Source organism: Copidosoma floridanum, unplaced genomic scaffold (genome assembly GCF_036245765.1).
Source record: "Copidosoma floridanum isolate Cflo_tuat_1 unplaced genomic scaffold, Cflo_Japanese_pri ptg000004l, whole genome shotgun sequence".
Classification (NCBI taxonomy): Eukaryota; Metazoa; Arthropoda; class Insecta; order Hymenoptera; family Encyrtidae; genus Copidosoma; species Copidosoma floridanum.
Genome location: NW_028321881.1, coordinates 5,744,889 through 5,770,074, shown reverse-complemented (window position 1 = coordinate 5,770,074; position 25,186 = coordinate 5,744,889). Strand labels below are relative to the sequence as shown.

Genomic DNA, 25,186 nt, shown 5'->3' with positions numbered 1-25,186 from the left:
TGTCTTTTTGATTAAGGATCTGCGTCACTTTGTTTGCTTAACATATATCGATTAGCATTGCTATATTTGGTTGATTTTTTCCTTTTTTCCTAATTCTTTACATAGTCTGAATCTGATTCTTCTACATGCCATTTCTTATTATTCCTTATTATGTTTTTCTTAGATCTTAATTGTACTTTAAGTACCCGTGCTAGCTGTCCGTTTCTAATAGCCAGCCCTTTATTTTGTTGTTCGTTTATATAGTTCTCATAATGACCTTTTACAATTTTTTTCACTTTCATCTGTAACTCGGTTCTGAGAGAAAGTATCTGGGGCTCTATTGGATATGCCTGAACCATATAATACGTGAAATTTTTAATCTTGGCATTCTGCTTACAGACTCTTAAGTCGTATATCTGGCTCTCTCGTTATATAGTAGAGTTTGAGTGGCTCATAGTCCGTGACAATGATGAACTTTCGTTTTCATAAGTATGACTTAAATTGTTCCATTGCAAACACTATGGATAAAAGTTCTTTGTCATAATAAGGATAGTGTTATGCGCTTTAACGAACATTGACTAAGTCCTGCCCTCTATCGCGTAATTCAAGGTTACCATCGTAACAATAAGAGATTTTTTGTGATCAGAAGCAGACAATACTGGCTTGTTTAATAATGCATTGATAAGTGTTAGCAAATCGATGAAATTTTTTTTCTTTTATTCGTAAGTTTTGGGTATTGACTTAATCCCTTAATTTTCTTTAGATCTATTTTCACTTGCCAACCTCTAAAAATATGTCCCGAAACCTTTGCTTCTTTCTTATAAAATTGCGTTTTTACCGTTAAGTTATTAAATTGGCCTTTGCAAGACAGTTTAAAAGTCGTATAAAACGTTTTTCATGCCCTTTATTATAACCTTGTAATATGTTTTAATCTTGCTCTTATAAATTAACTGCCAAATTAGCTTCAAAAAAAAAAAAAAAAAAAAAAGATATGTCAATATAACTAACAGGACTGATACAAATCTGTCAGAATTATTTAAGTTTGGGTGTGGACTCAGAAATAAAAGGTTGACACTATCACTTTTGTTATTACAAGAAACAAGTTTATTGTCACCATCTTAAGGAGTCACTATATTTAGGCTTTACAATCATAGAAATACAATCGCAGGCTAAACTAAAATAAAGTATTAAAGAAGTACTATTAAAGGGAGTATGTGTCCACCGATCCATTGACTGCGCGGGAATAGATCTCAACTTACCAGACATCCACTGCAATGGCAGTGTCGCAGCGTCTTAAATGAACCAACATTGCGCATGCTCAGTAAATTTAGTTACAAGCGTTAAATATAAATCTTACACTTCCTAACGTTTGAATCTTAATTTAAAAAATATGTATTCTACAGTAAAGGAACACTGTTTCTGTCATTAACTTTGAGTAATTGGTTAACTAAAGATTAAAATCATGTTGTCTTCGGGATCACTTGTTGGATTGACTGCGATGATCGAAAACAAACATTAAATATCATTAACTCATACGCCTATCTTCATTGTTCATCTATAGTCATTTTATTATTTTAACTATCTTAAATTCAGCTTCTACTATCATATAGTTCACTACTTATTCACATTTAAAATTTCCTTCGTTAGTTTTTCATGCAATTTGAGTAACAAAAGTTTTGTAAAAATATCTGCCAATTGTTCCCTGGATGAATTTTGTTTTACAGTTATTTTTTCTTTGGTTACACATTCTTTGACATAATGAGCTTTGATTCCAGTCATGTGCCTGAATTTTTTAGCGCCGTCTACCTAAGCACTTGCTGTGGCAGCTTTATTATTACACCATAGATTCTTCGCGGGCAATAAAGCGCAAGATAATATGATACTTTTAGAAGGCTCTAGTCCAATTCATTCTTGACTTGCATCACACATTGTCACATATTCTGCTTCACAGGTTAACATCGCAACTTAATTCTGTTTTTTTGTTTTCCAAGCCCAAGTAACTGTATCCCCATACAACCATAGAAGATATTCACTTGTTGTTATTGAGCCTTTACAGTCTGCCAAACTTGCATCTAATTAGGCTTCTTATCCATCTTCACAATCTTTGTAAGTTAATCCTAGGGTTTTTGTGTGTTGTAAATGTCGAAATAACCGTTAGACTATTTTCTAATTAACTTCAGTTGGACCGATTTGATGTATACTCCAGTACATTAACTGAGTATAAAATATCTGGTCTAATTGTGTTGGCCAGATACAGCAAACAACCAACTGCTTCTTTGTATGGCACATTTTCTCTTGTTATCGTTGTGCCTAACTCTCTGGCGTTTTCAGACTCTTTCATATTTTTTCTTTGCTGATTCAAAACTTTATTTGTCACCATTGGTGTTTTTTGGTGTTTTTACTCGTTGAATGCTAATTTTTCTAACATCTCTTTTTACTTCGATACCTAGAAAAGTGCCAACCTCGCCAAGGTCTGACATCTCAAGCTCAGATTGTAGACCAGTCTTAATTTTATTTATTTCACTTACGCAATTACTAGCTCTTATCAGATCATTTACGTATAAGATTAGGACCAGAAATTAATCTGCTTTTCTCTATGTAAAGAGACAAGGCTTGCTTGTATGTGACTGTAATCCCAACTTAGATGCAGTTAAACGAAAAAATTTATTCCATTTTTTCAAGCTTATGTTAAGTCCATAAAAAGCCTTTTCTATTTTACATACTTTGTTTTTCTTGAGTCTATCTTCGGCAAGCAGACCTTCAGAAATCTCCATGTATCTCTCTTTTTTGATTGACTCATTCAAAAAGGCTGTCTTAACATTTAGTTGGCAAGTTTCTAAATCAAATTTATCAATTATTGATATTACTGATCTCACAAGAGCTAACCCAGACATGGGAGCATAAGTTTCTTGAGAGTCGTATTTCTTTCTACCTTGAAATTCACGAATCACCAACTTCGCTTTAAATCTTCTGTTTTCATCTTCTTTCATCATCTTTTTTAGTACCCATCTGGAGTCTATGATATTTGGCTTGCCTGCTTTAACATTTTTGGTTGGTATATCAACAATTTTCCATGCTTGATTTTTCTTCATTCCAGTTCTTCGTCAATTGCTTTGAGCCATTGATCTCGATCTGAATCTGTGACAATTTCTTTGTAGTTAGAACAAAGATATAACATACTTAAAAAAAAAGTTTTGTTAAAATAGCAAGAAACGTACTAGCAATACAGAAATTATTAAAAAAGTTTAGCAAGTAAGTAGAAAACTAAATAGTCAACATTCTCAATTTACAATGTCATGATTCCCGTGTACGAAAGTAAGCAAAAGAGAAAATTTATATAAAGTCATATAATACACTAACAGTGATTGCACAACCCTTAAAACTGCTTATACTATACAACAAGTTATTTAAATGGTTTAAAAAAAAAAAACGATGTTTATTGTACTGATATGGACAAAAAAAAGATTTAACCATGATATATAACGATAAAGCTCTTCTATAAAAACAAAGTTGTCCTGATTTTTGGGGAAACTGTGAAAAATAAGCGAAAATAAGTTAACGTTGAACTTGTATACGAGTAGGGAGGTTGCTATGGAGCAAAAATACTAGTTGCTTGACCAAACATCTACAGCCACCAGATTTTTGCTCGAAACCTCCCAGCTATAAAGCTTTCACGACTAAAAACAGTTGTAATACTACGAATTTATATGTTCTTACGTGTACTGAATACATAAAAGGTCCTTATATATACATATATATATATATATATATATATATATATATATATATATATAAATGTTACCATTGATATAAAAAAAAAGTTTCGATGATCGCAAATGGATGTACATCTGTGGCAGCACCATCCAGCGCGCTTTTGACACCTTCCGGCAAAACAGGACTGGAAAGACAGCTTGCCAGGAGTTGGATGCAAGAGGTAAACAAATTTACCACTTTTATCCCGGGTCCTAAAGTCCGTAAAGAATTAAATTATTTAAACCACAACTCCATCGATAACCCAGTAATGATTAAACGTAGTACAACAAATGACACTTAAATGATAGAAGTCATTAAAAAAGATGGTTCAGATTATTTTAATTAATTTCTTACTAATAATACCAAAGTAAAATTATCCATAAAATAATCACAGTCAGAATTAGAATACAAAAAGCTACTTCACACAATAGATCCAAAATTAGAAGCCACTACGAATATTACCCAAGAAAAGATAGAGGATGATAAAGAACAGGCCTTGAATGTAATACGTAGATTGTCCCTACGTAGATTGTCCCTAGATCACCAAAATAGAGTATATCACATAACTCATCCATCAATAATGATACAAAAAATTAAAGATATTAAAAGAAGTGATATAAAAATGAATGCGTTCCAGATACGCAATAAAATTCACTCTGTTAAATTTGACCCTAAAAGGCAAAGTGCTACTAAATTTTTTAAATTTTTTGATAGAATTACAAAAGATTTTGAACTCGTTAGTTCAACGTCGTTAGAAAACACATAGTTTCCCTGACGATGGAAAGAGAGATAGATTTTATCACACGATCATAAAGGGAGTACCAGACGTAAAAATAGCCGATTTTAACAGGCCGTTTAAAAGAAAGGATGGTTTATCTTTTAAGTACCTAAGACAACATATTCTGAAACAGGAAGCAGAGGGGTCACTTCCTTGACCAACAATGGGTGCTGAAGAAAGCCTAGGTGAGGTGAACGCTGAACCGAGTTGAGGTGGGACCGGCGCTGGGCCAAATCGAGGTGAGGCAGGCTATCGACCAGCTGCCAACGTAGCTGCCGTTAACGTGGTTCCTTCAAGCTTTCTATGCTACGAGTGCAATGGCAGCGGATGCTATTTAAGGGAGTGCCCGAAGGAGGGGCAGAATATCTGACGATGTTACACCTGCCAACGATTCGTTCAAAACGTAAAAGAGCACATTGGCAGGTGCAGAGGTAATTCAAATAAGTTTGACGATTGGGATCTCAAACTTCATACTGGTGGTGGTAACAAAAATAATAAAAATAATAATACTAACGACAAACAGAATGATAAACGGAAAAATGACAAACAGCATGCAAGAAATAACAACAAAAAAGCCAAGATTGATAACAAGTTTGATAAAAAGAAACAGAGCGGTGAAGGTAAAAGTAATACTGAATTAACTAGATCTAATGCATGTAATGGTTTATTTATTGTCAACCCTGAAATTCTGCTCTCTACACACACGGAAAATATGCCTGTAAATTATTGTTATAAAAACTAAATAAAATTTGTAGCAGACTCAAGTGCTATAGAACATTTTGCCAAATCCAGACTATACTTTAAAAATTTCAAGGATAGTGATAGACAATTCATTAAATGCGCAAACAAAGATTCCTCCACCGACTTGAAAGCAGAGGAAAAAGGGTGTGTTTCAGGTAGTAATAACAATAACAAAATTGTCCTAAATAGAGTAATATGTGCTGAGCCATTCGCTAGAAGCCTGCTGTTGCTTCATCAGTTTGCTGATAGAGGCATGAGCATTTACTTAGATAACACTAAGCTAGACATATTTGACCCACGTTCTAACGAGACATTAATTTCTGGCGTATATAAGAGTACTTACTGGATAGTGGAACTAGTGCAAGATGGACACAGCACAAACAACGATAAAACGTTTAAAGAAATTATAAATTGTTTGATGATAGAAAGTGACTCTACAGCAAAAACCGAGAAGGTTCAGCAGGTTAGCAGCAATAATAGTAAGAGCTGTCCTGGAATCCCGAATAATGGATCCGAAAGAAAATGCTTCAATAACGGTCAGCAGAATGAATTTGAGGAATCTATTACAGATGGAAAGATCAATGATAGCCAAACAATAATGATCAGCGAGATTCCCGAAGCTCAAAGCCCCTTTACAAAATAGTACAAAATATTTGGAAAAGACAACAGAGCCATGCTCTGGCATGCAAGATTTGGGCATGCATCGGCAGAGTATCTGAAGTCATTGCAAAGAAAGTTCCCAGACAATAAAGAATTAAATAAGGCAGTGTTCAACAACTTCATAGCAACATGTGAGGTATACCACATTGCTAAAATCAAAAAATCGCCCTTTAATACCAAAAAAGAGAGAGCATCTAAGCCTCTTGAAGTTATTTATGCCGACACAATGGGACCGATTAGTCCGACCTCCCATCCTAAAGGATACAAATTAATAATAGTGTACACAGATGACTACTCAAGATTGACGATGGCATACCCTGTAAGAGGAAAAAGTGAAGCAGAAAACGCTCTGGACAAGTTTGTGACCAGCGCATAAAACTTACTGGATTTTGATGCAAAGATGTGTTTTTTAAGAACTGATCAAGGCACAGAGTTTACAGGAGGCCAAACGGTAAAAGTTTTCGAGAGGTTGGGAGCTGAACTTCAACTGGCCTGTTCTAACACTCCTTAACACAATGGCGTCTTAAAACAAATCAATCACACATTGCAGGACAAAGTGAGAGCCTACATGTATGACTCCGGGTTGAGGGAGAACATGTGGGACCTAGCCTTGGGTGCTGCAGTCTATGCATACAATTGCACACCACACTGACCCAACAAAATGATGGCCCCCTTAAAAAAGTTTACTTCTACTCTAAAGAGAAAGATATATCAAATAAGAATATTTGGCTGTGTGGCATTCATCAAAATACAGAGAAACACTAGAACCAAATTCGGCCCACAAGGTAAACGAGTAGTTCTGGTTGGCTATACTAACACCAGCTACATTTTCTTAAGACCAGAGGATGGAAAATTTTATGAGAGTCGGGACGTAAGATTCCATAAAAGACTTGTGTTTGAAGACATCTGAGAGAAAGATAAAATAGCAAACTGGAATAATCACAAGATAGACATTTAACAAAATGGATGATTTGTTAAGTTTGATAAAGATAGTCCTAAAGCATTATAAGAAACAGAGGGAAAACAAGAAGTCAAAAGAAAGCGAGGACCATCAAAAAAGAATAGAGAACTTGTTCAAGGAAATTTCAGACAATCTGATGTTGTTAATGACACGAGTTTTGTGGGATTCCTTGACACAAAAAAATTAAATTGACGACTTCAGTTCAAAAGTAATGTTGACTGTTTGATCGGAGAGGTAAAAAATGAAATGACATACGCTTCGATTACCAGATTGAACAAAGATCCCGCAAACTACAAAGAAGCAGTCACAGATCCAGATCAAGATCAATGGCTCAAAGCAATTAACGAAGAACTGGTATGAATGAAAATCAAGTATGGAAAATTGTTAATAGACAAACCAAGAATGTTAAAGGAGGCAAGCCGAATATCATAGACTGTAGATGGGTACTAGAGAAGATAATAAATAAAGATGGAAACAGGAGATTTAAAGCGAAGTTGGTGAGTCATAAATTTAAAGATAAAAACAAATACGACTCGCAAGAAACGTATGCTCCCATGTCTGGGTTAGCTCTTACGAGATCAGTAATATCAATAATTAATAAATTTAATTTGGAAACTTGCCAACTAAATGTTAAGACAGCCTTTCAAATAAGTCAATCCATAAAAAGGTATACATGGAGATTTCTGAAGGTCTGCTTAACGAAGGTAATCTCAAGAAAAACAAAGTATGTAAAATAGAAAAGGCCCTTTATGGACTCAAGATAAGCTTGAAAAAATGAAATAAATTTTTTCGTATGACTGCATCTAAATTGAGATAACAATAACATACGAGCGAAACTTGTCTTTATACATAAAGAAAAGCAGATAAATTTCTGGTCCTGATCTTATACGTGGATGATATGATAATAGCTAGTCATTGCGTAAGTAAAATAAATGAAAGTAAGACTGGGCTACAATCTGAGTTCGAGATGTTATACCTTGGTAAGGTTGGCACTTTTCTAGGTATCAAAGTGAAAAAAGATAGAAAACATAATACAACTTTACTTACACAAGCACCATACATAGATAAAATGTTAGAAAAATTTGCATTCAACGAGTCATAACCCCAAATAACACCAATGGTGACAAACCAAGTTTTGAATCAGCAAAGAAAAGATATAAAAAAATCTGAAGATGCTGCACAGTTAAGCACAACAACAACAAGAAAAAATGTGCCATACAAAGAAGCAGTCGGTAGCTTGCTGTATCTGGCCAACAAAATTAGACCAGATATTTCATACTCAGTAAATGTACTGGAGTAGACATCAAATCGGTCCAACTGAAGTTAATTGGAAAATAGTCTAACGGGTTTTTCGACATTTACAACACACAAGAACCCTAGGACTAACTTACAAAGATCATAAAGATGGATAAAAAGCTTAATTAGATGCAAATTTGGCAGACTATAAAGGCTCAATAACAACAAGTGGATATCTCCTATGGTTGTATGGGGATACAGTTGCTTGGAAAACAAAAAAACAGAATTATGTTGCTATTTCAACCTGCGAAGCAGAATATGTGGCAATGTGTGATGCAAGTCAAGAATGAATTGGACTAGAGCCTTCTAGAAGTATTATGTTATCTCACGCTTTATTGCCTGCAGATCTATAGTGTGATAATAAGGTCGCCACAGCAAGTGCTGAGATAGATGGCGCTTAAAGATATAGGCACATGACTGGAATCAAAGCTCATTATGTCAAAGAATGTGTAACCAGAGGAAAAAAAACTGTGAAACGGAATCTATCCAGGGAACAATTGGCAGATATTTTTACAAAACCTCTGCCACTTAAATTGCATGAAAAACTAACGAAGAAAATTTTAAATGTAAATGAGTAGTGAACTGCATGATAGTAGAAGCTGAATTTAAGATAATAAAAATAATAAAATAAGTATAGATGAACAATGACGATAGGCGTATAAGTTAATAATACTTAATGATTGTTTTAGATCCTCGCAATCAATTTTACGAGTAATCCTGAAGACAACATGATTTTCATCTTCAGCTGTCTAATTACTTGAAGTTAATTACAGAAACAGTGTTCCTTTACTTTAGAGTACATATTTTTTAAATTAAGATTTAATTGTTAGGAAGTGTAAGATATATATTTGACGCTTGTAACTAAATTTACTGAGCATGCGCAATGTTGGTTCATTTAAGACGCTGCGACACTGCCATTGCAGTGGATGTCTGGTAAGTTGAGATCTATTTCCGCGCAGTCAATGGATCGGTGGACACATACTCCCTCTAATAGTACTTCTTTAATACTTTATTTTAGTTTAGCCTGCGATTGTATTTCTATGATTGTAAAACCTAAATATAGTGACTCCTTAAGAAGGTGACAATAAACCTGTTTCTTGTAATAACAAAAGTGATAGTGTCAAACTTTTATTTCTAAGTCCACACCCAAACTTAAATAATTCTGACAGATTTGTATTAGTCCTGTTAGTTATATTGATATATCTTTTTTTTTTTTTTTTTTTTTTAATGCTAATTTGGCAGTTAATTTATAAGAGCAAGATTGAAACATATTACAAGGTTATAATGAAGGGCATGAAAAACGTTTTATACGACTTCTAAACTGTCTCACAAAGGCCAATTTAATAACTTAACTGAAAAAATGCCAATTTTATAATGAAGAAGCAAAGATTTTGGGGAATATTTTAAGAGGTTGGCAAGTAAAAATAAATGAAAAGAAAATCATAGGAGCAAGTCAATACTCAAAACTCACAAATAAAAAGAAAAAAATGTTGTTATTTAACCTGTATAATGGTATGTAGCAATAAATACATTAATATATGCTGGCACCATTGAGCGCATATAAGTGTATGTGTGTATGAGTGTCTGTATTGAGTATGCTGCTATCTGCTCGTCAGTTATACGCGTCTCATGCTTGCCTCTTTAGCCTCAGTTAGTCCTAGCTCTACAAGCAGTAAAGAGCCTACGTTTTTACACATACAAAGTTAGTGTGCCTCTTATTTCTCACCCACGTTCAAGTTCCACAATCCTAATAACATCAGGTTATGGGCCCAGGATAAGTGCAACGAGCGTAGTAAGAAATTCTCTTGTAAAAGTATACCTCGAGAGCAGTTAAAAAGTTTTAAAATGGTGGACAGAGGCATATATTAGTCGATCGAGCGGCTGAGTGGTAGAGATAATCATTACACGAGAGCGATTGCCATGAAGGCATATCTTTGTCTCGACGATCTATAGGACACCGTCGAAGCTCCAACAGGTGGAGTTTGAGTACTGACGCAAAGAAAGTCGTCAGAGCACACTCAAGGTTAATTCTAGCCATTGAGCCACAGCTCTACACATACGTACAACAAGCCGACTCAGCCAAAGAAGTTTGGAAGAAACTCAAGGACGTGTTTGCTGATGACGGCGTAGTGAAGCGCGTAAGTCTTTTCAAAGAATTTATTTCTACGACTTTGGAAAACTGTGCCTCTGTAGAAGAGTATATACACAAAGTCATTACGTGTGCGCATTAACTTGAAAACGCGCAAATGACTATTCTGGACGAGTGGCTGGCAATTATTCTGTTAGCTGGTTCACCAGAGGCATACAAGCCTATGGTTATGGCGCTTGAAAGCTGCGGTAAAAAATTAACCTCAGATCTCGTAAGATCCAAGATACTTCAAGAAGTCAAGATAGACAGTGCATTGAGCCAAGGTGATTCACATGCATTTGCAAGTATGCATCACAATAAAAGAAAACCTCCTTTTGACAAAAACAAAAATTCAAACCTTTTGCAAAAAAAAAGGCTCTAATAAAATGTTATAATTGCAACAAGCTTGGTCATCTTGCTAAGGATTGCAAGATGCCAAACAAGCGTGCAGGGCAAGTGTACAACGCACAAGAAGCATCGGATTCTGACACAGATGACGAGGCAACAAGCATGTGCGCTTATCAGATCAGTATGTCCAAGGAATTTAAAAATATCTGGCTCATCGACTCTAGAGCATCAAGGCACATGTGTAACGATAAATCAAAGTTTAAAGATTTACAAGAAATCACCGAAAGAAGAATTGGTGTGGCAAACACAAGCAAAATAATTGCTTATGGTGTTGGTACTGTAGAGCTGACGTTGGATGCCAAAGGTAAACACAAAGTCTTATATTTTAAGGATGTTTTGTTTGTACCCGAAGCTGCTTCCAATTTTATTTCCGTTGGGATTTTAACCAACAAAGGCTTTAAAGTCAAATTTCTTAAGGACAAGTGTTGTGTTTATTCGAAGCAAGGTGATTTAATCATCACAGGTGTAAAGCTAGGAAACAATAAATACACTTTGCAAGACACAAGTGATATTCAGTGTAATCAGACTTTTGACTCTATGTTGATGGCAAATTCCGCCAAGTTAAGTGTTAATTTGTGGTACCAAAGACTAGCCCATTTAAATTTAGATTATTTGAAGATTTTAAAAAATAAAGCGGCCACAGGAATAAGTTTTCAAAGTGAAATTTCACTAAAAGACTGTATAGGCTGTATCGAAGGAAAGTCAGTCCGAAGTCCTTTTTCGCAAAATTCAAAAACAGCAAAACAAAAGCTTTAATTAGTGCACAGCGACGTGTGTCAAGTTCCACAAGCATCCATAGGTGGAAACAAATACTTTTTAATATTTTTAGACGATTACTTTCGTCATGTGTTTGTCTATTTTTTAAAAAGCAAAGCTGATGTACCAAAATGTGTTGTAAATTTTGTAAATTTTGTCCTTAATCAAACAGGTAACATGATCAAAGTTTTGAGGACTGACAACGATACGGAGTACACCAACGAAAAGGTCACTACCTTCCTGGCGTCAAAGGGTATCATCAAAGCATCCCATACAACCCACAACAAAATGGTCGCTCAGAGTGCATGAACAGAGTTCTACTCAAGATAACAAGGGCTATGCTTTCTTACTCAGGCTTGAGTGACGGTTTTTGGGCAGAAGCGGTTGCCACTGCAAGCTACATCCACAATGGGACTCCAAAAAGAGCTCTTCAAGGTACCACTCCTTATAAAAAATGGAATGGTGAAAAGCCAGATTTGGCACACCTAAGAGAGTTCGGATGCACTGCTTATGCTCTTTGGCCTGAGCAACAGCGAAATAAAATCCCCACAAAAACTATTAAATATGTTTTTATAGGTTATGCACCAAATCAAAAGGGCTATAGGCTATGGAACCCTGCCTCGAAGAAAGTAATTTTAGCTCGTGACGTAAAATTTATTGAAGAGGCATCAAGTATGCATCAACTTACATATGTTTTTATGCTTCTAGATTTCCAAGAACACCCTCAACAACAGCCAGCCATCAAACAAGTTGAAGGAATGAATGTTGATGTACAGGGTATACAAGATCTAGCTGAAGAGTCTGACGAAGAGTCTGACATTGAACCACCAACTCCGCGTCGTACATCAAGACTAACTAAGCGTCCAAAACATCTGGATGACTACGTATGTTATTCGGGTGCTTTTGATATTGTTGAGCCTTCAACATACTCGGAGGCAGTGTCTAGTACGGAAGGAGCCCAGGGGCGCAAGGCTATACTAAACGAAATCATGTCCATACATGATAACAAAACTTGGACTCTCATTGACCTACCAGCAGGTCGTAAACCTATTGGAACAAAGTGGGTATATAGAAAAAAGGTTGATCCACACAATCAAACAATTTACAAAGCCAGGTTAGTCGCCCAAGGTTTCAACCAAGTCAAGAAACAAGATTATGAGCACACCTATGCACCCGTTGTAAGTTTCTCAACCATTCATCTATTAATGGCAGCTGCATCAAAAACTCCGGGTATATTAATTCATCATTTGGATATTAAAACTGCTTTCCTCCACGGAGAGTTAAACGAAGAACTCTACTTGAAACAGCCCCAAGGTTTCCAAGATTCTCAACATCCGAACAAGGTCTGTAAACTCCATGAAGCCTTGTACGGTTTGAAACAAGGGAGCAGAGTGTGGAATTCAAAATTACACAGTGTGTTTCAAAAGTTTGGATTGATTCAATCAAAAAACGATGCTTGTACATAATATTATTATTCAGGGAATTGTTTCATTATAATTGCCATTTTTGTGGACGACATGTTGATTTTTACAAACAATCAGAATTGCCTGTCCAGTTTCAAAATGTCCTCGAAATTATATTTTCCAGTAAAAGACTTGGGCCAAGCAAAAAAGTTTTTGGGCGTAAATGTCACGATTAATCCAGAAGGCAGTTCAATCAGTCTAGACCAAACAGATTATATATTCTGTATGTTAAAGAGGTTTAATATGGACCAAGCAAATCCATTACACACACCTCTACCAACTGGTTATGTTTTAAACAGGTCAACTGCACGTAATCCAGATATATCTCCACAGAAATTACAAATTTCAGATCAGATTCCATATCAAAACGCAATAGGTTGTTTACTTTACATCAGTCAATGTACAAGACCTGACATTTCATGCGCAGTTGTACTTTTAAGCAGATTTAATTCCTCTTATACCCAAGATCACTGGAATGCAACAAAACATCTCTTCAGATATTTAAGTTACACAGCTAATTTTAAGTTAACCTACGGAAACAAATCCAACAGAAATATTCAGGCTCACTGCGATGCAAGTTGGGCAAGTGATTCAAGTGATCCTCGCTCAACTACAGGCTACATATTTTTACTACAAGGTGCTGCCATAACATGGAACAGCAAGAAACAACCTACAATTGCCCTATAGAGCACAGAGGCAGAATACCTCTCCTTGTCGGCTGCAGCGCAGGAGGCATTATGGCGGTTAAAGTTAGTTTTGGAGTTAAGAATTCAATCGAATACATCAATAGATACTTATTGCGACAATAAGGGAGCAATAAATTTTGGTCAAAACGCAAACTTCAGTGCAAGGACCAAACATATATCCGTCAGGCATCACTTTCTCAAGGAGAAGATCAACAACAAAGAAATCAATATAATTTTTACTCCATCAAACCAGATGCTAGCTGATCCTTTAACGAAAATTGTAAATGGAAACTTAATCGACTTATTTTGTGATAAAATAGGCTTAAGATGAAGTTCATATATTGAATATTTTCGAACATTTATTGTATTATTGTTATTTTTTTTTCAAATTGTTATTTGTAAAAAGAAGCTCCAAATGTCTTTATTGAGGAAGCATGTTGTAATTTATCCTGTATAATGGCATGTAGCAATAAATACATTATTATATGCTGGCACTATTGAGCGCTTATGAGTGTATGTGTGAATGAGTGTCTGTATTAAGTATGTTGCTATCTGCTGGTTAGGTATGCGCGTCTCATGCTTGCCTCTTTAGCCTCAGTAAATCCCAGCTCTACAAGCAATAAAGAGCCTACGTTGTTACACATACAAAGTTAGTGTGCCTCCTATTTCTCACAAACGTTCAAGTTCCACAATCCTAATAACATCAAAAAATTTCATCGATTTGCTAACACTTATCAATGCATTATATAACAAGCCAGTATTTCCCACTTCTGATTAAAAAAAATCTCTTATTGTAACGATGGCAACCTTGAATGACGCGATAGGGGGTAGGACTAAGTCAATGTTCGTTAAAGTGCATAACTCTATCCTAATTATGACAAAAAACATTTATTCATAGTGTTTGCAATGAAACAATTTAAGCCATACTTATTAAAACGAACGTTTACCATTGTCACGGACCATGAGCCACTCAAACACTACTATATAACGGGACAGCCTGATATACGACTTAAGAGGCTGTAAGCAGAGTACCAAGGTTACTAATTTAACGTTGTATGTGGTTGAGGCATATCTAATAGAGCCCCAGATACTTTCTCTCAGAACCGAGTTACAAAAGAAAGTGAGAAAAGTCGCGAAAAATCATGGTCAGAACTATACGAATGAACAAGAAAATAAAGGGCTGGCTAATAAAAGTGGACAGCTAGCACGGGTACTTAAAGTACAAACAAGATCTAAGAGAAGCATAATAGAAAATAATTAGAAATAGCATGTAAAAGTATCAGATTTAGACTATGTAAAGAATTAGGTAAAAAGCAAAAAATCACCGAAATATAGCTATGCTCATAAATATATGGAAAGAAAACAAAGTGACGCAGATCCTTAATTAGTAGAACAAGCAGCAAGCAAGACTTTGATGAGAGCAACAACAAAAATGCATAAAAAAAGTTATGAAAATATCAAGCTTCGTATAAACACAGTACAAAATATAGTAGAAAAAAAGAAAGAAAAGAATTATTCACTGAATGTGAGTCATATAAATGAATAAATATGCTCGGAAAAGAATATGAAGAGAGCTGAAGCTATAACTAGCACACTATACATGGAATGAACCACGCAACGAGATAGACAACACAAAACTCATGAAAGGCAATACAATAAACAACATAGAGATATACTCATTTTTTACAACACCGCAATAAGAAATTATGTTCAACGAATGTTTAATTGCGAGCTGAGACATACTATTAGCAAGTATAAATAAGTCAAAAAACAAAGAGAAGGAGAATTGCATTAAGGTTGGCAATTACTGTGGGCAAACATGACGAAAAAAGCAGCAAGAGAAGGCAGATCATGTAAAAAAAGCAATACCATGGGAAAGCAATTACTGTGGTAAGCCTATTAAAAAAAAACAGATACAGATGGTGGCCAGCATATACACCATCAAAATAAAGCTCAAAAAAATGTTAACCAGGTATCATCTCTACTAAGGGTAAATACTAAGCTATTTATAGAAAAGGAACATAAAATTAGAGAGAATAGAAATAAAAATAATAATCACGCAGGCAAATACTTAATTTGAATTTTAAAAGGGCCTTGTAATGGATTTTTAGCAAAAGTCCTAATAGGTGTGAAAAAAAAGATTTTGACGGTAAAAAATGTGGTAGAACAAATATGTAGAAAACCGTCAGATAATGTTTATGTATCATCATAAAGGAAAAAGAAGATGAAGACGCTCATAAAGGAACTTCTTGTACTAAGTAATAGACAAATTTTACAATGATTGATGTACCTATCAATGAAACCTGTGTTCATTACTGACTCATACTTTTATGTGGGATTTTAGCGTTAACAGATGAGCTAAGAGAAATTTTTTTGAACTTAAAGTAGGTACAAGTACAAGAACCCGAAGTAAGTTATGCAGATTTTTGATATAGTCACGCATTTGTGGATGCAAAGTACTCCTTAATTTTTTTCGAGAGTACAAAAAAACATATGTATATTTTAAAATACTTTGTGGAACAATTTTAAGGAAAAAAAGTGGCCAATTAAGCCGTATGTATCTTGAAGAACAACATCATCGAGCTCAAGTAAAGAGTGGTAATAGAAACTCGCACACAGCTTAAAAAATACAAACAGTAAAAGAAGAGAGAAAACGAAACTAGACTATAGTGACACATGTGAGTACGTTGAGTTACCATGAGTTGGGTAGAGGAGATAATAAAAAACATTATTTGCAAAAATAAAAGAAAAGTACAAACAATAGCTTCAAATAACGGTGGATATTAACAGAGTAAAGAAGGTTGCGTTGCGGAGAAAGTATATGAGAAACCAACCGTTCCAATATTTTATTCTCCCCTACCACTTAAATCACACAACGCTCAAGACTTATCTAACTCATTTAATCGAGAGAAGTATGAAGTGTGAGGAACATGCCTACCAAAAGAACTGCCACCATGATTTGGAACAAAAAAAATGTACCCGTAATACAAAAAACAAGAAAGTAGAAGACCACTCGCTTACATACCTAGACAGTTTATGTTTTTGTACGATAATAGGTGGTTTACCTGGTACAGAAATTATTGAGGTACCTTAAGAATGTGGCTGTATAGATCCAATAGTATTAGATAATAAAACTAAGGCAGTCAGTGAAGAAATAATTAAAAAAATATGGAAATTACATGCTACGTATGTATGTTAATGCACATTTTGATGATACAGCACAAAATTTAGATATAACGAGATACTGGGAAGTGCTGAAGGCTCTCGTAGTAATAAATAAGTAAGAAATCATAAACGTTATAAGGGACCTAGTGATTTTGAATCTCAACCAATGGTCATATTTACCGACATATTTGAAAAAATTTTTAGTCTTTCAAGTTTTGATCACACTGTATACAAATTTATTCGTAACGCTATCAGTGAATCAGCGATACAAAATCATCAGAGAATATCATGCATCTACCGTACGGAGTCATAAAGAAATAAATAAGACATACAATAAAATGGCATAGGACTTCTACTGGAGGAATATGAGATCGTAAGTAAGGCAATTCGTGCTTAGTTTTCAGTTATGTCAGACTAACAAGTTGGTAAGTATAAAAACAAAACAGGTCATGATCATTGCATACAGTCTAATCAGGCCCTTTGAAAAATATCAATAGATAAATAGATCTTATATCATAAGCGGTATACAACTATAAAAAAATTACAAAAAAAAAATTATAAGTTAATTTGGTTTGAGTTATGAAAAATAGTAATTACAATGTATAACTTTTATCATCCCGGCACTAAGCTACTGATTTTTACTAATTTTATTTCTTGGATCCTAATATTTTCTACCAACCAACAAAATGAGCTGCAAAAAGAATGTTTCATTTTTACCTTAAGGAATTGTCTGACTAACGTTTACAAAGAAAAATTTAAAATTGTGCAATTTATCACGATATTAAAATAAACAGTGATCAAGGAATAATAACTACAATGATTAAGTAAAGAATATTTGTTTTATTCCATAAGTCTAGAATAAACCTGAAAAAATAAACGTGTATACATACAAGTGTGTCTGTACAAAAGAAAATGGTACTTTAAAAAAAAGTGAATATATCTTATAAATAAAGTCAAAACCACCTTAGCAAATACATCTGTAGTCTAACACCTTATAATCTACAGCAGTCATAAGACATAAATTACTAGAATAATTAAGCAAACCTGCTTCTTGAACAGCAAACCCGATTCTCGGCAAATGTCATTCATACCATGTCAAAGAAAAACATTCACACTAGTGAAAAAAAACAGCTTGTTGAATGATGACTCCAAAGGAGATCAAGATGACAAGTAGTGAAGTAAAGTTGAACAAGATGGAAACAAAAGGGATGTCAATTTTCATACTAGAATAAAAACAAGAAACTAACAAACGTCTTACTTGAATTTCATACAAAATGTCTATTAATTTTCTATGTGAAAATTCAAATAGTTTTTGGTAAAGAAAAAAAATTGTTCTGAATCCCTGTGAGAGAACTGTCAATTAATATTTTGCAAAAAACACAAGAATGTTATTCAACCATTTACGGGACTAAGAAATCTTTTATGGTCCACTAAAGTAAATAACATGAATAATAACGTTGCAAAAATATGTAATAAAAAAACTAATATAAACTTTGCGTGGATGAAAAAGTCAGCGATAAAAAAGTAAAAATTAATAAATATATAACGCAAAAATGTATAAAAGAAGTGCGAATAATGATAACTCAATAACAAAAATCTATTGAAATAATAAGTCATTAACAAAACATTTTTACTTGGGTGCAAAAATTAAGTAGTTACGCTACCACCTCCTCTTTCTTTATTACAACGTTCCTTCAAGGCGTCTCTCTAAAGTGAGGGGGGGGGCGATGATACTAAGTTTTCTAGAATATTTGCAAGTTAATAAAACAGAAAAATTGTCCCAAGAATCAAAGATGCAATGAATTCTATGATAGTACAACCAATACTAATCCTATATGAAGTAATCAGCCACAAAGAAATCAACTGGCCAGCAGCCACAAACGACTTTCATAGTAAATGATCAAGGAAAAAAATACTTTTGTGACAAAAATATACATATGTAGAGACATATATAACTAAACAGATGTGAAACTAGCAAGATACCTCATTAAGAATTGTGAGCATACTGTCTATTTCTTAGATTACGCATCAAATAAATGAAAGGGTGGATAACAAGAAAATACAATAGCAATAAAAATACAATAGCAATAATGAAAATGAACACAGTAATAAATATAATAATTATTATAATAATTATAATTATATTCATAATGACAACAATAATCATAACAATAATCACTATTACTATAATAATAATATAAACTAGCATAGAATATAATAATTAAATGAAATAAGAAGTACGGTTGTATGGATAATGTTACATCGAATTAAATAACGGAGTAATTCGAAACAGACAAACAAAAGAAAAGTAATAAGAGTGGTCATATATGTATGTATATAGACTTTAAATATATATGAAGTGACCCTGTAAATAGCATGTAAGTAAATATAAGGCAATAAACAAGAATGTAAGCGATAAGTTACACCGAAATAAATAAAAATTTACTCTTACAAGGACATATCTATAAAAACATTATAAGAGAAAAGAGCAAAAACTTAATAAAAAACGTATACACATAACATATTACAAACTAATAAAGAAAAAGTAACGTCGAAGATGACGCTGTCGTGGCCCTGGACGCGTCAAATACAATATGCATGACCTATTTTATGTGGTATCACCACTGAAGTCACTAAGCGACAAGGAAAAGAGTAATCCTAAGGGCTTGAGAGGGAAGGACGGAGAGCCACTCTTGATTGGGCCTTAAATTGAAGTGGTCCTGCACTTACACTTGGGCTCTTTTGTCGACTCACTTAATAGAGGTAAAAATAAATTGCCTGTGTCCCTTTTACTTTTTCGTTGCCCCAAAGCCATTATAATTAACATGACAGTAGTGAATATTTAATGAATATTTGGAATAATAAAGCACACGTGTTAATAAATATTATATTTTATATTATATCTGTGATTACAATTAACGATATGGGTTTAACAAAATTATAACTATGCACAGTTGCTGACGATCTGCTATACGTCTACTCCAGCTTATATCTAGGAATGCTCTTCTATTACTGCAGAAGTGTAGCTGATACTGCTCGCCTGATATATCACTGTAATACTGTATATAAAATACTTTTAAAATTATAGAACTCAGTATTAATGCTAGGAAATTCTAATACTAATGTTTTGTTGTGGTAATAAAAATTTATTACTAATATTTGTACAAGTATGGGTAATGAAATGTGTGTGGTTTTCTATTCAGGCAGGACTAGAGTATTTTCAGTGAAGTAGTTAGTATTTTAATTGTAATTTTGAAAATAGTGGGGTTGATACCCGCATAACCGTAACAATAATTTTTTTTTCATTATGATCCTAATGCATGTGGCAATTTGGCTTAAACAAACATGTTGTGAATAAAAAGATGTTTAGTTTTTCAATCTTACTCCTAGCTTCAATAAGCTTTAAATAATTTCAAAAAACCAATTGCTTTACAGCATACTACGTAGCATATTCCTATGTAATTGTAGAAATTATTTAATAATGTTTCATGTTATTTTACTAGTTTTGTAGTGTTAAGATAGACTCGTAAGTATAATGAGCAAACAAAAGTTAAAAAAATTGTTAACCTTTTATTTTTAGACATGAGTGGTAAGTAAATAAAAATCCAACAAAATATTACAGTTGTCAGTAGAAGAAGGTGTTGGTTTTAGTTGTTAAAAAAAATTAATTATGCTTTTTAATTAGGATATTCACTTCCAAAGTACAATTTATTCAAATACGTAGGATTATAAACTTGTAACATAAGGAGATAAGAAGTTATTACTTACTTTTTTTTTGCAATCTCAAACTTTAAAAATATTTTCCACACTAAGGACCAGTTGTAAGTTTTCATCTAGTATGAAGTCCGTATCATTTCACCATAGTGCTATCGTATCACCTGGTTTGGCTTATGTTTTTTGTTGTGCATTATACAACAATTAATATTAACTTTTACTTAGAGATAGTTTTAAAACATTGACGTCTATCATGAAACCATAAAAAAATTCCTTATTTTATGGTATTTAAGTTTAAAAGCCATATCTCTGCTCCACGTTATTATTAATAAGTATGATTTTATTATACTCTTAGCTATTAACTATGTAACGGTACTTAGTGTGATATGCGTTGTCAATACGTAACTTTATCATTATAGTCAAATTTTTCTAAATCACCAAAAATCGCGGAATTGTGAGATCGCAGCTTCTATGAGTTTCTTATGCCTATTTTTGTGTAGGAAACGTTTAACCATTGATTACTTGTTAAGAAAACGCTTATTAAATAAAGCTATAGATTATGTAATCCAGATATATGTACATTATTTAAAGATGCAATGTAACCAGCATACTATATGCTACTTTTTATGATATAAAGATAATGTTATCATATCTAATGGCGTCAATCAATTGTAAAATTTTTGGAACATCGGGCTTTACATACATGTGTTTGTTATAAAGAAATGTAAGTTTTTTTTTTTTTCTTAACAATTTACGTATTATTAGTTTTATGACAGCAAAAGACAGTTAGGCTTGTAAGAAAAGTACTTATAATGATTCTATATTAACCTGAGTACTGAGACAAAAAAAATCAGAAATTGATTTTTCAATTACCAGTTCAAGTGCTCCTTGCCTAATTTTTATTTTTTAATAAAAAAATATACGCAGTAAGCTAATTTTAAGAATTGTCTTATCTCGAACTTCTGTTACTATTACTGTAAGATAAAGTACCATTAAACATCAATAACAAGTAGTCTACTATTATTTTAATCATTGTCATGAAATAACTGACCAGTAGATAGTTTTTTGACAATCCCTGGGCAAACATCAATTTTATTCAAAATCCTAAAGTATCATGTTTTCGTCAGCTTTCTGCAAAAAATAATTTCATATAAATCTTTATGCTGTTTTATCTTGAAGACTTCTTTCTCTGAATAACTTTTAATTATTCTTTCAGATTATAATTTATGTGACAATTTTGATTATCAAGGCGTACCAAAAAAGCACCTTAAAACAGCAGAAAAAATTTTTTCTACAATAGCATCAGTCATCAATATTGACAAAAAAAGTTCTGTAAACATAAACTCCAATTTCTATGAACTTGGTGGAAATTCTTTGAATTCTGTCTATACAGTTTTAAAATTACGAGAAAAAGGATTAAATATTAGCATTTCAGACTTTATATCAGCAACATCTATAAAAGACATACTTTTTAAGCTATCAACTGAAAGTTTAGTAGCAGTTATAGATGATGACGAGGACTCAAAAAACTATGTGCCAGAAATGTTAAATGATAATCATAAAAAAGATGTTATCAGGTAAGCGATAGTTGCAAACAGCTGATAAATTTTAAATAACAATAAGAAAGTCGATGATTGAAGTATAATTATTGCTTTTTAGAAGTAACTTTATTAGTCTTATTTCATTCACTACTCTTTTATTTAACATTTCAAAAAAAAGTTTTTAAAATAATACGTCAGAACGTTTATTCGTTACAAATAAATTTACGTTTTTATATAGCCTAAATAAAATGATTTTTTCTTAGTATTTCACGACTAAGAATCTTCAAAAGCTGTAAATTGATATTATTATTTTTTGATTCTGCTTATACTCTATACTAATTACTAAGTCATAAGATTGTATTGCTTAGTCGTAAGTGTCAACTGAATGAATCGACTATAAAATAGAAAATCAACTTATGCAGGAAAATTTTTACTATGATAGTGTAATATTGAATTCACCTGTAGCGTTATTTGCAGTATTATAAATAGCTCAGACAAAAGCGTAATATAAAAACGATCCCTATGCTAGAAGACGAAACTACCTGTTGTTAGAATAAGTGTGCATGGTGGACTTTTCTAGGTAGCAAAGATGATGAGAGTCTAGTTCAGAGTGCAAGTAAATTGTGCTCAACGATAAGTTAACGTTTTAAGCTTAAGATCATTTATTATAGGCTCGTTCGGCTGAGCCATCTATCAAAGGCGTACATGGTCATGCAAAAGCAAAAAATGTACAAATTAGCCACATTTCAGAGAAGTTACATGAACCTTTTGAATACGCTACTATTACATTGATGTAATGCACTTTTTAGTAGTTAAAAGGGAATAAGCTAAAAAATTTATTGTATCTTTGAAATGAAAAAAAACACGTCTATTTCCTGTTTGTGACTTATTCTTAAAATATTAACTAATAAATTGCAGTTCCAAAGTTAGTTAGTTGATCCAAGATTTGCTTCTACATTAAGTTATCCATTGTTTTCCACGATTCTTTGTTTATCATTCAAAATATTTTACCTTTTTTGTGACTAGATAATTGGCCACGCATGATACGGGCTTAGTCATTGAGTGAGAAATTTTGCTTAACCGAAAACATTATGTGATCTCATAGTTTTTTAATGTCACTAACTGTATAAATGCCAATAGTCTTTAAATTAGACGGCTTGACACAATGGGATATGTCATAAGTTTTAGATCCTTAGTTAGCTTTAATCCTATTGAAGTACCTCATACTTGGTACCACTTATTGTGAACTTTATCCAGTTACGGAAGATTACGGTTACATGTTATTTTTGTACCATAAATTTTTTATATGCGTGTTTTAGGTGTATGAAAGATAAAGGATCTGTTGTTCTTTACCAGAAGCTTAGTGTAGCAGTCTTCAGTTTTTGTGAAAGCTTTTTCTATTAAACAATGCTTTATTATAAGTATGATGTCACTAGTTGTTGTGGCCATACATTTAGCTCTTTTTTTAACATTGTTAGAAAACTGAGGTGGTGATTTTTCAGCTGTTGCTTGAGTGTTAAGCAGCGTAATAAGGTTTACTTTACAACGCTGTGTTGAGCTATACTTATATCAAGATTTGTCTTGTTATCCTTAAATGTTTTCCTAGTTAGATAAATTATTAGTTCATAGGTGTAAATAAGTTTATACTAAGAAATTTTTTTTTTATTACACGTAGTAAAAAATTGGCCTCTTTGTTTTTCAAAACTGAAAGTGGTGCTAGCGATATTGCTAACACCTTGTACACTATTGCTCATTTCGTCACCTGTGGAGTCCTTTGTAAGTAACGGCTTATCATTGACAATATTCAGATCTTAAGCCTTACTTTCTTGATTAATATTATAATCAGATGACCCTGGCTAAGTGTGATTGTTTAATTTTTTTTTTACCTTTCCTTGCTCTAACTTTTATTCTAAGTAATTTCTTTTTTATTTTTATCAAAGATTCTTATTTTTTTAAGTCAGCCTTGTTTTTTCTTAACTATTTTTTGTAAACAATTTTGTTTTGAATCATTTGGCCAAAGCCCTCTTTTTACTGCTTAGTAGCATGTATTACTACAGCTGACTTTGTTTCGGCTTTTTTAACAGCTTTGTTTTTCTCTGTAATTTTGATTCAAAAATCTTGCTAAGCTTTTTGTCATCTAGTCAATGTTTTTAACTGTTTTACTACTTTATGACGTAAGAACGCATCTGTAGGTAAATTTTATCTACCTAGAAAGTGAATTATTTGGTAATCGTGTTTGAACAAATTAAGTTGTCACTCATGCTTTTGTGTATTAGGATCTAACACGTGAAACCATACACATTGTTGGTAATCTGTGACCATGGTAAGCTCATAACAGTACATGTATAGCCAAAAAAATTGCACAGAATGTAGAATCGCTAGTGTATACTCCTCAAACGTCTCATATGTAAGCTTGAGTCTTCTTAATGCATAAAAAGTGAGTCATTTCAATCTTTTTACTGTAATAGAACACTTTCTATAGCATAGCTCGATGCATCTGTTCTTATGGTAAACAGCTTATTTATATCAGGGAATTGTATGAGTGGTGCTCTATGTTATGCTTTCTTTAGTTCTTGAAAGGCTTTTTCTTGATTATTTGTCTAATGAAAAATGTCATTATGCAAAACAATCGATTCAAAGAAGAGTATAGCTAGGGTGATACTGGGCCCCCTGTCATAGAATACGGAGCCACCTGGAGTTATAAGCCCCTATGGATACAGAGATACTCTGCTCTCGTATCTTCCTACGAATACGGAGCAACTCTGGGCTTTTATCCCCCTACTGAGCTACTCAGATATACCTACTAGCGCTGAAATGGCTACCAGATCTGCCTCTCGTGCCTCTATACGTGTCGCGAAGAAAATCTGAGTGTACGTGTTTGTAGCATACAATGAAAACTAGCACTTGATTGAAAATAATTGATTATGCTTTCGCACATAGCTAAGTGCACATATAAGTGGGTCTAATGTTTTTTGCACGCATTTTAAGCGATAGTATTGAAGAAGTCCCCCATAGACCGTTTACTTATTTGAAACTGGAAAAAGATAAAAGATTAAGAATTAACGCGTCTAAGTTAATGCATCTTCCTCCACAGTTAATACATTTATGAGCTGTAAAATGAGGCTCTATTTACGTATGACATTGCTAGAGAAAATAT

At 33.3% G+C, this 25,186-nt stretch overlaps 1 protein-coding gene across 1 annotated transcript in view; it reads left to right on the top strand.

The window, feature by feature from the left end:
- e (nonribosomal peptide synthetase ebony) overlaps positions 1-25,186 on the top strand; it is a 913,052-nt gene that overhangs the window by 702,162 nt on the left and 185,704 nt on the right. The window contains exon 9 of the mRNA XM_089595875.1: positions 21,705-22,065. Within this exon, the coding sequence (XP_089452001.1) occupies positions 21,705-22,065 (361 nt within the window). The remainder of the gene's footprint in view (positions 1-21,704; positions 22,066-25,186) is intronic.